This window comes from Lissotriton helveticus, chromosome 1_1 (assembly GCF_964261635.1).
Source record: "Lissotriton helveticus chromosome 1_1, aLisHel1.1, whole genome shotgun sequence".
In the NCBI taxonomy this organism is placed as follows: domain Eukaryota; kingdom Metazoa; phylum Chordata; class Amphibia; order Caudata; family Salamandridae; genus Lissotriton; species Lissotriton helveticus.
The window spans coordinates 1,921,135,839-1,921,153,466 of record NC_136057.1 but is presented as its reverse complement, the minus strand read 5'-3'; the positions used below and the strand labels follow the sequence as shown (position 1 = coordinate 1,921,153,466).

Below are 17,628 nucleotides of genomic sequence, written 5' to 3'. Positions count from 1 at the left end.
AAGAAATTAAGCTTTGATAAAATCATCTCTAGAAATTAGCTAACAACACATCACAAAACATTAGGGTATATTCACAGCTGAGCATGAGAAAAAACGAACATAAAACCCAGCAAATGCAATAAAAACCGTATTCAAAATGAAAAACTGATAATAAATCTGTTAGTTGGAAGACACCCTTGGTGGGAGAGAATGTCAACCATCACTGACTAGCAAGGGCAGAATGGGAGGAAGACATGTGCTCCTTTGCACACTTCTAGTGAGTGCACTAAATTAAATGCCCGGTGCTGGCACAGCATGAACACCGGTAAAAAGTATCCCAGCATTTAATTGGCTGACATTTGGGTGGTGGTACCAATGTAACTTGTCTATGAATGTCCTTATTCTAGTAGGGGCTGCACATGACATGCAACTCATAGGACCATTAGCTGGAATAAGCTAGGTGGGAGAGACCACTCCGACGATATTTCACAAACCCTGTGAAAAAGCAGTGAGGGGTTCCACTCTGTATTAGGAATTTCATCTATGCTTTGCCTTCCTCATTCTCATGCCTACGGAAATAACTCAACCACTGATCACACACAATCATAGCCCCACAAAATAATATGTAAGAACAGATGAAGAAAGCATAGTGAAAAGACTTACATGATTCCTCAGCAAACTTTATGTTGGCCATCTGAAACAAAACAGACACCAGCATTGTCATGATTATTAATTGTATTGCTTACTTTCCAAACAGATAAAAACAAAACATTTCTTTGAAAGAACATATTTATTTAATATGTATTGTTTTCTTAATTTCCTTTGTACCAACATAAGTTATGTGCACAGGCTATAAACATAAAGAATAAATAAAGATATAGGCTTTACAGCAAATACGTTTGTAAAAGTTCTTAGATACAAGTTCAATACAGAGGATATATGCATTGTGGAAAAGACACCCAGATTTAAATTGTCATGCAGCAAGAAATGTTTCAGGGTTAGGCTCAACATTCTGCCACTTGCCACCTATTTACCAGGAGAATATCCTTTATTTTTAATAGCTGAATCTGTGTGGATATATTGACATCAACAATAGCTCTGGTTGGCATACATGCCTAGCTCAATTTTCATCCTTGTGGTAGCATGATATTCCCAACATGTAATGGACATAGCTTGCAAAAGGAATTGATGGAAACATGTATGAATATTTCCTGAACTAGGTTATCAAAACTGCAGTGTTTAGACATCTCTTTTCTAGCCTCCTGTGGAAGAGGTGCTGGATAACTGAGTATTGAACGTATTGAAGCATGCACCATGGACCTAACCAGATTGATTTACTTCTTGGATCTAATTGCCACCTTACCATCTAATCACCTCTACAGGATTAGCCACTAAGCACAGGAAAATCCAATGTATGCTTGTAATAGACAAAGGTAGGCATAAAGTGGCATAATTGTTACAGGCATGTGAGATTGTGAAATTGGAAATGACTGAAGGAACTAATTGTGACATGTTTAGCTGTATGAAATTGGGTTAGACGTTGAGGGTGGTGAAACCCTACCCAAACGTCAAACACAATCCTTGTCAGGATGGAGTCACAAGCAAACTCCAAATTAACATGTGCTCAACTCTCTGGTAGCTTGGGAGAGAGCAGTCAGACTTTGTTTGCTCAGATTGGTACTGGTTACTGCTGCACCCCAAGGAATTCTTTTGGGGGCTTTTAAGGAATCCTTATTTGTATGTTTTTTTCTCACCCATTTTCCTCTGGCGGGACCCCTGACCACCATTGTGGGAGTCCCCCCATTAAGCATGGGCGTAAAATCCGTTCCGCTCGCGGATTTTGCGGATTTTCGGTAAATTCGCAATCCGCGAACTCTCGCGAACTTGCCGAAAATTCGTAAAATCCGTGCGAAGCGGATTTTTTGCTTGGTCGCACTTGCCAACTAGAATACTATACAATTTTGCGGGAGTAAATACTTGCGAACACGTAGATGCGGCGGGCAGCGACAATCTCGCAATTGCGAGATTGCAAAATTTGCAATTTCGCACAAGAAATCCACCAGCAGGCAGCATAAACATTGAAAATTATGATTTTTATCAGAATAACTCCTCAGGTTGACATTTGCCTGCACTTTTTCTTTGCAAGGAGTCCATTTTGGGGGGTGGGGGTGGGAGGAAGGAAGTGCCCCACAGTCTCCAACTTCCTGTTCCTGTCCACCAGGCTCCTCCCAGTGCTTTCTTCATGTGCTGGTCACTTTGATTTGGATCTTGACCTGGAAGGATTACTTTTGTGGATGCTGCTGGATATTTGGATTTTTGCAAAACTGAAAGCACTCAGCAGGTGCAAAAGTTCAATCTTATCATTAGTAACCATTCCCTGTAGTGCTTCCTGAGGGGCCCCTTCAGAGTTCATTTGCCTACTTGCAACTATTCTATGACCCTGCTCTGACCCTCACAGCAGGCTCAGAGAATAGCTACAAGTATACAACAAAGGTCCTGTTAAAAAAATTACACTGCAACAGAAAGCAATTACAGACAAAACTGAAAGCACTCAGCAGGTGCAAAGGTTCAATCTTATCATTAGTAACCATTCCCTGTAGTGCTTCCTGAGGGGCCCCTTCAGAGTTCAGCAAATTACAGATAAGGAAGCAGGTGCCAGCCAGACTGAAAGTTTAAATTCAGTGACACATTAATCAACCCCAAATTAATTCATGTCAGTTGAAGCAGGGCAGGTGTGCTTGCTTTTTTTCACCCCCATAATCTACAGTGATAAACCAACCAGCGGGTGGCAGTGATGTACCAGAGGGTGGCATGGGTGTACCAGAGGGTGGCAGTGGTGAAACCGAGGGTGCTGTGAACCTGTGATGATGAACCAGATGTAGAAACAACATAGTCGCGGCCGTTGCGAGCCGACAAGTAAGTTCGCAATTGCGAACTGGTACAGAACCCTCGCAAACTGGCAGAAATCCTTGCAAACACAAAAAAAATTTAAAAATCCGCAAATTCGCGAGAGTTTGCGGATTTTGCGGATTGCGAATCCGTAAATACGCAAGTTCGCGGATTGCCAATTCGCAAAATCCGCCCATCCTTACCCCCCCATGTCTTTTCTGGCAGTCTTGTACTGGCTCAGAGATCTGCCCCCTCACCAAGCTTCCTGGGGTCAGTCAGCTTGCTGTCCAGTAAGTGCAGGCGCAACTCTGTAAAAGTCAAATTGAGCAGGCGCTCCCTCAGAATCAAACTGTACAGCCCCTTATAATCATTAACTTTGCTGTCCTGCTGGTATAATTCGAGAAGTGCACCCACAATTGATTTTGGAGCTTGTGGCCATCCCCGAAATTCTAATGGTATTTCTCAGGGGTCAGCCCAAAGTTGGCGATAAGTATGGCTTGGTCCTTTACTTCTAGTGTAAGGTGTGTCCCTTCCCACTGTAGGGATATGTATCCACAAATCAATCCCCTGCAGTGCTCCTCTGGGATCATGTGTACCCTCAGGGTCACTTCATAAGCAGAAAACAATATATCTGTGTCAGCTCCCACAACATAATTGGACACCATTTATCGGGGATCTCCACGTAATAATCGTAGATTCTGTATCTGAAAAAAGGGAAGTCCTGTGAATGAAATCCTTAAAATGTCTTCAATCTGATAGTGACTTAAGGTGGGGAAATAGCGAGGCGTAAGATGTTCGCTTTGCTCAGTATATCACTGCGGCCTCCATGTATGTATGTTGCAGGTACTCTCTACCTCACATCTGGGGTAACTCTATCCCTGCAATCTCATTCTTTTGTCACACAATAGCAGGGTCTACTCAGTGATCTCAAAGCCCAACCTAGTAGAAATAATAAGGGACTGTGACTGTGCCACATGAATCTATTATGGCACAGGGAGGCGCAGTCATATGCAAAACAATCTTTAGAATATCTTATACACGATACACAACGGCATGAACCACTAGAAGAGCTCATCATGTATTATCCCAGTTTGCAAGGGTTTCTGGCATGCCATTTAGTGCTATTTTGGAGAGAAAAGGCTTGAGTTATTCTGTGCTGGGGTGCTCATGAGCATTATAATTTGGGGATGGGGACGGGTACTCTGCATGCTCAGCGGTTGGAATCCAGGGATTCTAGATGATTAGTTCTCACCGTGCTTACATTCCGCCTTCGTAGGGTAGTAGGTGAAGTTTCAGATTGTTTGACCTAAAAAACTCTGTGTTTCCTCCCAGAAGCGGTGGCCTCAAGGTGTCATTTCTTCAAAGAACCATCCTCCTTGCACTGTGGTGAGGAAAGACATTACTGATCCAAAATTTGAGCCTCTTGATTAGCTGGTTGTCTTTGATCAAGCTTATAAAGGGCACCAGCTGAGGTCACAGTAGGCATTTGAGAGGGACATCAGCTCTTCTCTGGCATCTTGCCCCTCTAGGAAGGATGGCTCTGAGACTGCCGAGACCACTGAGGGCCTAAGGGCTACTGCAGTGCCAGTGGAGCTCCATACTAATCCAAATGCTGAGTTCAGGAGCTGGATCTTCCATAGTGACTTTCAGATCAATTCATGTAAAAGTCGATGATGCTAAGCCACAGGTTGAAGGGAGTTTGCCCCTAGAGACTAGATTAAGAAATTTGTGACAGGTGATGGAAAAACCATAATTAGTTTTTTTATTTTTCCTCATATGACCACTTACTCACCTTCATTTTATCAGGCCTATACTTTCTAAGGAGTCCATTTTCAAAAATTGAATTATTCTGTCACATTTCCTATGTAATGTAAGTGCAGCTAATGTCTTTTAAACTATTTTAAATGGATAAATATGGTGTACAAGGATTCGGTAATAATATAAAATGTAAATATTTGGCAACACACTTTGGAGTAGCAGGTTATAATTATTACATATATAAATTGCTAGAAGATCAGATTAAAAAAGGCAAGAATTTCTTAGATGAGAAAGAGCTCTTGCACATGCATTATTGTGGCATGTGTGCAATAAGGCCAGACTATCCCCAGTAATGTTTTTTTCAACAACAGAGGCCAGTGTGCAAGGGCCACACACAGGAATGGGTTCTCTAAACCTATCAAGTGACAACAAGCATTGGCACAGCCAGTAAACCTGGGTTTAATGGGCTTATGTATAAAGCGTTAGGACATAGATAGGAGGATGCCAGTAGCAGTGGACAGTGTGGGCTGTAGTTCTAAAGTAGGCCCTCATGCAGATCATTTCAAGCGATACATCCAAACAGTCAATATCATTATGTGAGTGAGTAATATTACAATGTGCTGAACCAAGATGTGATAAAGAAACTTTCAAGCCAATAGCTAAAAGACGCTGGTCAAGAAATTTCTATGGTCGAAAGTAGCCAACCACAACCCCACCCACCGCATACTGTTAACAATAGGTCTGTTTGACACCTGCACTATCACAATCCAGACTTGAAATGTATACAGTCCAAAAACACTACAAACATGTGTACTACAGATGTATATGAGTAAAAAGGCTGTAGTAGACAGGCAGAAGATTACTGAAGTCCTTAGTGCTAGGAATGACAGTCTTATTTTGACTTGTAAAGGAATTAAAATGTAGGCAACAACATATATTCTCACCGTGGTGCGAACATCATTTTGGAGGCTTTCTAAGCGCTCATTGTCCTCATAGCTGAAAGAAGAAGAGTGAGAAAATATTTAGAAAAAAAAGCTGTAAGTATTTTTGCAGCCAAATAGGGCAAAGGGGACAGATCACAGTAAACCCTGAGGACAGAAGAAGTATGTGAGCAGGAGCTTAGCCAAGGAAACAAGTGATTTTGTCATTGATGACTGAATAAAATTTAGTGACATTAAATAACAAACTCTTATCATTTTGCAAACATTACTCACCCTTGGTTTTCGCTGGCTTTTGGAACTGCAACAGAAACACAAATTAATTCATTTTTAAGAAAAAAAGATAATTCAAATTCTCAGCATGCCCAGCAAGGAGATAGCCAATTAACATGCAGAATATGTCTGGACTCTGGAGGAAATAGACTAGATCATGGACAATGTTAAGTTCATTTTTGTGTTCCTTGTATAATATAGCCTTATAGCCCGCCGTAGCAGGCTATACCGGCTTTTAAAGGCTCGATGAATCGTTAAAGGACTTTAACGAGACAGCCGGACTTTAATTGCCGGTATAGCCCTGCTACGAAGGGCTAATAGGCTATTAGAACATTCTGCCCTCTAGTGGCAGAATGTTCTAACACATTAAACAAAGGGTTCTCGAAGCTCGAGGGGATATAAATCCCCTCGAGCTTCGAGAAGCCTTTGTAGAACATTGGAATGTTGCTCTGCGGGCCTTTACGGGCCTGTAGAAGCAGGGAGCACTCCATTGTCTGCAATGGAGCTCCCAACATTCCAATGTTCTAATGTGCATTAACTACATATTTAGCAGGGAACATATCACTATAAAATTGCAACATTAAATAACGATAGGTATGATTAGAAAGGGCGTGTTAAAAGTAAAATAAAAACTTGGCCTAGAGTAGTCATAACGTTCATCCTACAGCTGTAACAAGTAATTTAGAACAACATGAAATGTACAATATGGAAGCGCCCATATTGTTTAGGAACCCCTGTTGTCTGTTCATGATGCTTTTTGATAAGTACACTTAAATAACAATTACTTTTTTCCAATTTCAGACTAGTGACCTGATGAACAAAACGATGTTACCCTTACAAATCCTGCAAGTCGCAAAAGCATAGGGCTTGAAACTGCAAAATATATTTTTTAAATATACAAATTCCCTTTTTTCGATTTGGAAAAACCTTTATTGATTATGAAAGGGATTTTGAGACTCATTCTGAATTGCATTTAGGAAGGGGCATGACTGGGTTGCCCTTCGCTATTTGTGATTTACAATGAGATTAAAAACTGCAGAGGCAAAGCACTGAACAGTTACTGACACTTAGGAGTTGAAATCCGATATGAAAGAGGAGGCAGTACCCATATGACAATCTCATCTTTGGGAATTTTCAAAGGCAGCTTTGGGGAGAGGAGGCAGTGAAGGGGACCCTAATCTCTAACCAAATGCAAAGCATTTTTTTTATAGCAGCACTGGTTTCCTTAAGGTTTCCCTGAGGCTGATTTATACAAAGTGTAGTCAGGGTGCAGATGGCGTTAGCACTTGCTTTGCACGCCCCCAGTGCCACTTTGGTATTACAGAATGTGCCACAGATGCTTGTACGGCCCCTTCTGTAATACAGAGAGCGCAGGTGCACATATAGCACCAGTGCGATCACCAGAAGGTGTTCCCTCATTTACATGGGGGCATGCAACCAAAAAGGGAAGCCCTAACATGCACCCACACCCACCCCAAGTAGTCAAAGAAGGGCAAGTACATAGCATCTACTTAGAAATAAAAAATCACAATTATGGTTCATCATGATTACAATGACACTCTCAAATCTTTCATAATGTCACATACAATTCAAGGAAATCACTGCCCCTTACGAAAGGGGCATATCATAGTGTCTCAGCCATCCACCCCATCCCTTATGGAATTTGAGTGGGCCTACTCCCAATTTCATATGTGACTTTCTCAGCCGCCATGTACAAATCCATCCCTCTTTTCCACTCCAACAATGTTGGGGCCTTGGCGCCCCTCAGTACCTCGCCACATTGCACTTAGCCAACACCAGCTTAGGTTGCAAAACAAAAGTTGAGCCCTAGGAACATTAACATCTCTCAGTATTCCCAACAGAACGTACTTGGGGTCAAGGGGGATGGTCTCACCCAACACCTGTGTCAATTTCCTCATCACCCATGCCCAGTATACCAGGATGACCGGAGAGCTCCAGAGTGTATTGAAGCAGGAGTCCCGCCTCGCTCCACCTCAGAGGCAGCTAGAGGAGGATGACCGACCCATGCAATGTAGCCTTTCCCTATCATAATACACTCGATGGAGTATTTTCAATTGTATTTGGTGTAGGCTTTTTTTTGCCATCACTCTAGCGTGCAACAGAGCTGCCTCCCAGTGGACATCCTCTAGGCCCCCATCTCCAGACCTCATCTCTTCCTCATTTTCAGTAACTTATCCGGCATATGGTTGTTAAGAGTTCTATTTGTAGCAGTTATTGCTTTAGAGGTCATCTCTTCTTGTAGAAGTCGCCCATCAAGCGTGGAGGACTCAGGTAGGTCCTGCAGAGGTACATTCTCTGCCCTCCAAGCATGGTGCAACTGTGCATATTTTAGAAACTGGAGTCTATGGAGTAGTTCCATCAGATGGATGCAAACGGTACCAACTCACCCTCCTCCATGAGGTCTCCAACCTTGGAGATCCCCAATAGGTCCCAAGCCCCAAACCCTCTAAGTTTGCCACTCTCCTTCAACCACCCCCCCTCTCAGAGTGGCATCACTTTTTTATCTTGCCCACCCAGCCTATACACTCAATGGCCCTACACCAGGCTTCTATCACCATCCAAGTTGCCAGCAGCATCCGAGGCACTCCCTTACCCCCGTAGAGGTTGGGGAGACAAAGCGGCTAGTGAATTGGCTGCACTCCCGTCTATAGGTGGAATGGTTCTGGGCGTGAATATCCAATTGTTCACTGCCACTAAATGAGATGCCTATTATTAGGATTGAAAGTCTGGAAGTGTAAGATCTCCATTGTATGGATTGCATTGAAGAGTGGTGAGGACAATACTCAGGTGTTTGCTGCACCACAGCAGGGCGCAGATGACACTCTCCAACTCAGTGAATACCGACTCATGGAGTGGGTAGTAGGTGTTCTGCAAAGTGTAGAGGAGCTTTGGGAGCGTAATCATTTTCAAAATAGCTGTTCTAACCATCAATGTGAGAGGAAGCGCATACCACCTCTCCACCTCATCTTGGAAGATGTAAATCACTCTTCCAAAATTCCTAACAAAAAAGTGCCTCATGGCGTGGTGTCACGTAGATCTCCAGGTACTGAAAGCTATCAGTCACTAACTGCAGCTCCTGAGGGAGATCAGTGTGACCCAGAGGGCTATAAGGATTGCAGAGTATAGATGTATTCGAATTTATACAGTAGCCTGAATGGTCCCCACAGGATTCAAAGGCAGAGAGGGTCAGTGGTATGGTCACCAGCGTACCAGTGAGATTTTCTGCTCTGTATACTGTCCATCTCCGAGATTTTAAACCCTCCGATGCAATGCTGGGAGTGAACAATGGCCGTCAACAGTTCAATTGTTAGGGCGAACAACATGGACGGCAGAGGACATCCCTGCTGAGTGCCATGCTGTATAGGGAAGACCGAAGAGAGAACCACATTCACTCGGACTACCGCTGTGGGAGTCTGCAACAGCAAGGAAATCCACTGCTGAAAATGGGAGCCAAAGCTAAAGATACCAAGTGTCTGAGGAAGAAATGGCCAATATATGGCATCAAATACTTTGTCTGCGTCTAGTGCCAGAAAAACATGGGGATGTGTTCTTGAGGCCACTGACAACTTCCTTTTATGCAGGTGCTGAAAATCGAGGAGCGTGGACCAGGCAGTCATGAGGTTTGCGCTTGATGTATTAGTGGGACAAAGACCATCAGGAGTCGTGCAGCATGGACTGTGGTCAACATCTTCACCTCGATGTTCAGCAAAGATATAGGGCAGTATGAACTTCAGTCAGTTTCGGGCTTAACCTGTTTGTGAATCACAATGATTGTTGCTCATTTGAGGTCTGTTGGCAGCGCACCCCAATCTTGCAACTACCTTAGGAGATTGAGCATATGGGGGGACAAGAGGCCTGAATATTGTCTAAAGAACTCCATCTGTAATCTGTTAGGTCGCTGCGTTTTACTTGACCTCATTTTGGCAATTGCTCCCGTAACTTCCTCCACAGGAATATCCTCGTCCAGTTCTACCTGATCCTCAGCAGACAGCATGGGCAGATCCACTCCAGCCAGATAATCTGCCACCCTGAGGGGGTCTGCCAATGGATGGGCCTGGTAAAAGGAGGCTTAGTAGTCAGCAAAGGCATCCGCTATGGCCATTTCGGATGAATGGAGGGCACCGGTCTCATTCAAAATACTGTTGATCCAGCGGGATGCTGCCTCCTGCCTACTGAGCCAAGCTGCAAAACACACACAAATGATGGACAGAATGTGGAATAAATCAAACATTCACCCCTAGTCAAGAGATCTGGGTTAAATCCATTGTTCTTTTGCTCACAATGCCACCTCAGTTTAGACCCAGTCATATGCAAATCAGTCTTGACCCTGCTCCTCATGGGAACAGTCCAGCCTGAACTACCAAGCCAGGCCCTCCCCGGACCATAAAAAATCATTGTGGACCCGGTTTTGGGGTATCACCTCTCATCAGCCAGGCTAGCTTGAATCCAGTGGCACAGTGAGCCCGGGACCCATGTCTGAGTATATCCAGCGCACTTAGGGCAAGAAATCCAAAGACAAATGATGAATGATGGATTTGTTGCCCTAAGTGGGACGGGTATGTCCAGACATAATTCCCATTCCCACTGTATCATTGGATTTAATCTAGCCTAGCTGATGAGGGGTGATACCCCGTAATTGGTCCCAGGATGCTTTTTCCAGTTCAGCGATGACCTGACCTGGCAGTTTGGCCTGGACTGTTCCCATACGGAGCAAGGTCAAGACGAATTTGCATATTGGCTATCCAACATTTTCCCTACTGTTGCACTCACTGGAGTTGGAATAGTAAATTTAATTCTTCTGCTATCCAACATTTACTCTGCTTTTGCACTCACTGGAGTGGGAGTAGTAAATGTTACCCCTCCGCTTTCCAACACTTTCCCTACTGTTGCAATCTTTGGAGTGGGAATAGTAATATTTACCCCTCTGCTATCCAACATTTTCCCTACTGTTGCACTCACTGGAGTGGGAATAGTAATTTTCACCCCTCCGCTATCCAACACTTTCCATACTGTTGCACTAATTGAACTAGGAATAGTAATTTTTACCCCTCCACTATCCAACACTTTCCATACTGTTGCACTCTGTGGAGTGGGAATAGTAGTTTTTGCCCCTCCGCTATCCAACACTTTCCCTACTGTTGCACTCACTGGATTGGGAATAGTAATTTTTACCTCTCCCCTATCCAACATTTTCCCTACCGTTGTAGTTATTGTATTGCAAAATGTACTTCAAAAAAATAAACAGTTTAATGTTTTAATTAATCATAGAATGTTTTTTATTGTAATTTATTGATGTATGTATACATTTTATTTTTATATCATTTAAAAGTTTAGAAATTAATTAAAGATAGTTAATAAAATATTTCAACGTAAATGTATGTATATGTATAAATTATTGTTTCTGTGTTTATATTTTTTTTTATTATGTTTTTTATATTTAGTTAAAATGTTATATTACATTGAATTTATTTTGCTAAAGATAATATTAATATTTTATATATTATTTAATTATATTTTTTAATGGATTTTTTTACATCTATATTTTTAACTTCGATATTTTTGATTCAATATTTTTTTACTTACCTGTTTAAGTATAGGGAGTCGATATTTTTGCTTTCTATATTTTTTCATCTATATTTTTGTCATTTATATTTTTGCTATCGATATTTTGTCAGTGAACCCTATTCTATGTCTGATATTCTCACTTGAAACATGAAAAGACAAAAGAACAAATGTAGCTTGCTTTTTGTATCAAATCCGTACAACACACTCATTAAAATCAATCAATCAGGGGATTATAAGCGCACTACTCACCCGTGAGGGTCTCAAGGCGCTGGGAGGGGGGGGGTTCAGCTGGTCCGATTCATTCGAAGAGCCAAGTTTTCAGAGCCTTCCTGAAGGTGTTCAGGGAGGGGGCACGTCTGATGTCGGTGGGGGGCTCATTCCAGGTCTTGGCCGCAATGTAGGAGATGGATCTTCCCCTTGCTCTGGCTCTGCAGATGAGCGGGGTGTTAGCGAGGAGGAGGTTGGTGGAGCGGAGGTTTTGTATGGGTATGTGGAGGGTGAATAGGAATATCACAAACATGTTACACCACAGAAAGTGGTATGGCAAATAATTTCTATACAGAAAAGTTATCTCACTTGGATATGAGAAAGGCAAGCGCATGCTACTGAATAAGAATGCTTAGACCCTGTTGCCCGTTGCGCTGAACCGTCAGTGTAAATGATACAATGGTACTCCTCCAACAAATGCATAGACAGAGGAGCCTGATGAACAAATTCATATTGTAAAAACTCCTGTGTTTGCAGGGAGGAGTTGAAGATGAAGGTGACATCCGAAGATGTCAATGAAGTAGCCCATTGTATCCAACGTGGATGCAAAGCTTTTGAGTTTGCTACACTTGCCTACGTCACTGCTTCTAGTGCAGGATATGGTGCCACAACCAAAATGCTTTTCCCCTGTGCCGGTGCGCGTTCCTTCAGAATCGCCATCTATACAGCTGTCAAGATCTTCTCAACAGTGGAAAACAGCAGTTCAGCCAAAGTGTACAAATGTGACTTGTAAGCAATATGCACTGTGTAGGCTTCGTAAAACGTCAAGTATGTGAAACCCACCGTGCCTGGCACAATACGTATCACCAGGTTAATGTGGTTATCAAGTGTCAACAAGTATTTAGATTCAAGACGATCAGACTGCAAGGATTGCAGGATAGCTGAATGTTCCGGAAGTCAGTAGGCTTTTGAAAAAGTAGGTTGTATCAAAGCATACAATGGTTTGATACCCTGGGCATACTCGGGTAAATAGTTTCGACCAAAGTTTGAAATTCCCAGCAAAGACGGTAGTTTTTTCAGGGTTGTAAGAGGCTGCAAGTGTGCACATTTCTCTAAGAAGTAAGGCGCCAAGCCACTACCTTCATTATTGAGCTTGTAGCCCAAGAACAACACTGTGTACTCTGCAATGTGTGATTTCGCAAAGTTAAACTTATAGCCGTAGTAAGCAAACAAAACTATAATGCGGTCAACTCAAAAAAAGATGCAGCCATAATTCATCATTCGTGAGATAAATATCATCAACGTACGAGTACGCATCAGGGTCTATGCCATCTAACAAAGAGACAACACGGGCGGCGAATACACCTGGGCTGTTCTTATATCCCATGGCCAAACGCCGTAATTGTTTCTGTTTTCCGCCGGCAGTAAAAGGGGTCGATTGACTGCTTTCAGATGACAGGTTGTGACTGAAAAAGCCATTGAAAATATCAAGGGTAGTTTTATATTTTTTATGAACAATACTGTCCACTAGAGCAGAACTATGGGTATTCTGAACTGCACAGGTGCGACAATGAGAATTCAAATTTCGGTAACCCAAAACTAAGCAGTACGACCCATCTGGTTTGTTTACGGTAAACAGAGGGTTATTCATCAGTGACGCACATGTCTCAATAACTCCTTGATACTCTAATTGATATAGAATCTCAGATACTGGAGCTTTTGCCTCCCGCCGGATGGGATACTGGGGTTGTGGCATAGACCGTAATGGTATGTCATGCGGGGGAGAAACTTTATCCCAGCCCACCTGAGTATGGTACAGTGCTGGTGCAAGCACCAAAGTCCACTCTTCTGCAAAAGCCTTTGCATGTTCCTTGGAGACGTTATGTGAAAAACTCAGGAGTATTACTTCCTCCCCCCCTCGGAGTGGCAAGAACAAAAGGCGGGGCCTATCTATCTGCCACTGCCAACAAAATGTCATAAGAAGAAGTCAGATTTTCCAAAAAAATCCCTTTAATTACATGCTGTATGTCACCTTCAATCAAAAGGACTATGTCATATAGTCTGTCAGGGGGAGCCACCCGGGTGTCAGCTGTTTCAACTGCGATAAACGTTTCAGTTGCTATCGCCTCCAGAAATGGATGCAGTGCTTGCCGCACTATGGTAACCTCTGCTGCGCTGTCTAGCAGCGTTACTGCCCATGTTAGGCTCCGGAGCCATGTCCTTACCGTCTGTGGCATATCTTGCTGTTAAAGAAGCAACTTTCTTTTTCTGAAACTGTGGACGACGATGAGGAAAATTGTCCTGTTTCCCTTTGCCATCAGTCTGACGAGGTTGCTCACGTCCTTGCGGGGCACCTTGACCTCTTCCGCACTCCTGGCGCACTCTGCCACCAGCCTGTGAGCCTGATGTGTCCTGTGAATAACGCTGATCAGGAACCTAAAATCTGTCAGGAGACCTAATTCTCATGCGGTTGTGTACAAAAATGGGGGACGTGGGGGGTGGGCCTTTCTCCACTCTTTTTAGAGTAGGAGGTCCAGCGTAACGGGTTCCTCAAGGGTCAGAGAATATAGAGTCCGGAAAGACTGGAACCAACTATGCCCCAAATGGGGTCAGTGTTGGGAATCAATATGTTGTATTGTAATGTCCTCACACACCCGTGCAGATGTGATGCTTCATCATCTGGGCTGCTCCTCGTTGGGTCAGCGGTGCAATACCCAACAGGCTCCCTATAGAAGGGGCACTTTATCGGAGATCTTTTATCCAACAGCCGTTTGGTGAAGTGTGGATGTGGGGCCAACACTCTGTAGATGTAGTGAGGTGATTTAAAATAGGGTTGGGAGTACCTAGAAGGACAGCATAATTCCATTTTTGAATACTAATTCTCATGCGGTCACGCAAATCATAAGTGCGCTCAGAAGACTCGGGTACCGGTGACGCTGCACGTGACCCTTGTTTCTGTTGTTGCTTCCCCTGCTTTTTATTTTTCCAATTCTTCTTAGGAAATATTGGACGGTCGACTTTTGCAGACTGCGCCATCTGTGTTTGCTGTTGTGCTGGTAATCCAGCAAAAGGTTTAATACCGAAACTATTGCAGCCAATTGTCTTATAGGCATCTGCAATGATTTTTGGCAATTCGCTGGGTTTCTCAGCTTCCAGGACAAGGTGCAAGGCGTTAGACACTTGAAAGTTAACTACATCTCCCTTGACATTAGCAAGGATCAGATTAGCAACTTCGTCGAACACTCCTACCAACCTCATGCCCAACTCCACAGCCTCATCCGGTCCGTGCTCATCTTGAACACGCTTAATCACGGAGTGGAGCACTGTCATAGAAGGTGTGCCAAAACATTTCGCATCCACCACTGCGAACACTTTACCCCAACTTTCACAATCGGTTACTTCAGGTATTAAGTTTTTCTGCAAACTAATAGTTAAAATCCTGTGTTTTTCCACAGGGGTGGTATCCGGAAATACTGCTTCCAGCTGGTAAAAATTATTTTCAAGCTAGTAAGGTAAATCTTCCTTATTCTGTGGATGCTTTCCCCTAACCGAATTAACCATGACAGTACTAATAGTTAGTTTGCAAGGTCCAGCTGGTTGTGCAGCCACCACAGGTGCTCCCACCTGGAGATTATGTGAGACGTATTGCACTAGAGCCCTGTGCACCTCAATTAAGGAGGCGTGCAAGACACACAGTTCTGCTACTGTTACTGCCAAATAACGTGGATGTGGTGTGTACCCTGCCAAAACTAGCCTAGTGGCCCCTCGAATTGATAAAGGGCCTAAACAGACCGGAGTCACTGTGTGGAGTAGGGCGCCATTAAACCAAATACGGTGTTGCCATGCCGAAATCGGAACTTCAAGAGTTCTATAAGGCCGATATACATTAGGAGTTGCAGTGGGAGTGTATACATTGAACAATTCACTGCTGGAAATGTTACCCAAGAATAAAACACCTCAAAGTGGAAAGCTGGGTCAGCTCCAACCACAAAATTAAGCGGCGCGCGGCTATGTGCTGCAATATTGATATCAGGTATTAGGACTAAGAAAGAAGAACAACTTAATGCATGGCAGTGCAACATAAGGTAGTAAATCAAAAGAAAACCGTTTAATTATATCAAGCTTGAAAAAACGTATAAAAACATCAATATAGGTAGGTTATGCTGTCACAGCTGTTTACCTAAAAACAGAAGCAAGGGTATTGTGGAAAATCACCAGTACTACTCGAGTGCCTCGTAAATAAGAACCAGACCAAATGTTAGGTGCGCCATGTTGCAGGAAACCAGGACCTCGGTGTGTAGTGGTGTACCAGAAAACACACCGCGGAGACCAGAACTCCAATCCGACTAGCTATAGTGTCTCATTCGTTCTCCGTACTACAGGAAAGCTACCAATGATTAGACATCCTAGAACATGTCACTCCACCCCTCTCAGGAATCGCGGGAAGAACACTCTTTCGTTCAAACACTCATACTTGTCCACAACGTGAGTAAACAAAGACATTGTATAGTTTAAAATGTTTAATGCTGTACACGAGCCAATACTAGCAGCAAAATGCATAAGAACAATATAATCAGCATGGTTACAATTCCATAAAGCACAAAAGGGGAAACCATATTATAATGACAGTGGAAACAGGGCTACAGCGCCTTACCACTCTCCTGTTGCTATAAGCTAGTTTATTATAATTTTAGAAGACCTCTGGGATTTGTCAGGGGGACCCCATACCTCCAAGTTTAGATGCAAGAAATTACATCTCAGGACAAGCACAGATCTTCTTCATTGGAATGAATCTCTCCAAGTGCATTTTCATGCATGCAATGCTATATTAAAAGCACCTGACTTTCAGTAGTGCAGCTGTTTTATGTGGTGCCTATGGGCGTGGGACTGACCAAAGTGAATCAACAGCATACATTGTTTTTCGACCTTGAACAGGCTCTGCAGACGAGGAGCACAGTGTACAGCTAAATGTGTGAAAGGCAGACAGTTCTCATGCGAAAATGAACCAGCAGTCTATCCATGAGAATAAAGCCATATAGTAACGCCTGCAAAAGTGGCAAAATGGCTGCCAAGCACATATTAACTAATGCTAAGTTAGCAATGTCTGCTGTTAATCCCATGACCTCACTACATTGTCGTCTGTGAAGTCTGAAACCCTATGCATATTATTTGAGTCTAGACATACTTCGGGCACAGAATACCTCATAAGAAGTACTGTAGCTCAGTGTGAAGATTGAGCCCTTCACTCACCGATCATAATCTGCAGATCTATTTTGCCTCCAATTTTCGCAGGAACAATTCTCTATCACCATGCCTTTAGGTTTGAGGTGCTAGGTCCATAGCATGAAATTTTAAATTAGACCTGTAAGCTTCTGATCCACATTTGTGAGATGCTAATACATAAGACATGTCTCCATTCAAGCATGATCTTAGATACTCTTGGTTGCGGGTTTTAAGTGGATGAACTATACTTCCAACATATATTTTGCAACACACACACACATATAATTACATACACGGCAAAGCTTGTTTAACAATTGATATAATGTCTGATAGTGGTTCTCTCCACATTGTATTCAAAACACTTTGTTTTCTGTCCCAAGTGGCAGATATTACACCCTCCATATGGGTAAAAACCAATTGGGCGTGATAGCCATGTGTCCTGTACTTTTTTACATGGCCATGTATAACTAGGGCAGACCATCTATCTAATGGTTCTACATCTTCTATAGACTACGCTAGGTTTTTGTTCAAGAAAAGTACCAACCCCTGGCATCCCTTTCAACAGAGTCCAATGGTTTTTCAGAATCCTGAATATCTCCTGGTTGAGGGTTGAGTTAGTTGTGATGAACGAAAGACATTCTTTGACAACCCTTTTTCTGGGTAATAGTGTTTCAGTTCATTTCACTTTACTAGCTTTAACTGCTGCTTGCTGAAGTGTAGACTCTTTGTAGCCCCTGCGCCTGAGGCACTGCTCTAGCTGGTCAGTATGATATCT

General features: G+C 43.0%; 1 protein-coding gene across 1 annotated transcript in view; it reads right to left on the bottom strand.

Annotated features, from left to right (window-relative positions):
• LOC144754974 (uncharacterized) overlaps nucleotides 1-17,628 on the bottom strand; it is a 301,793-nt gene that overhangs the window by 163,513 nt on the left and 120,652 nt on the right. The window contains exons 3-5 of the mRNA XM_078643356.1: nucleotides 5,841-5,865; nucleotides 5,571-5,622; nucleotides 643-673 (exon numbers count right to left, since the gene is read on the bottom strand). Of these exons, the coding sequence (XP_078499482.1) occupies nucleotides 643-673 (31 nt within the window). The 5' untranslated portion in view covers nucleotides 5,571-5,622; nucleotides 5,841-5,865. The remainder of the gene's footprint in view (nucleotides 1-642; nucleotides 674-5,570; nucleotides 5,623-5,840; nucleotides 5,866-17,628) is intronic.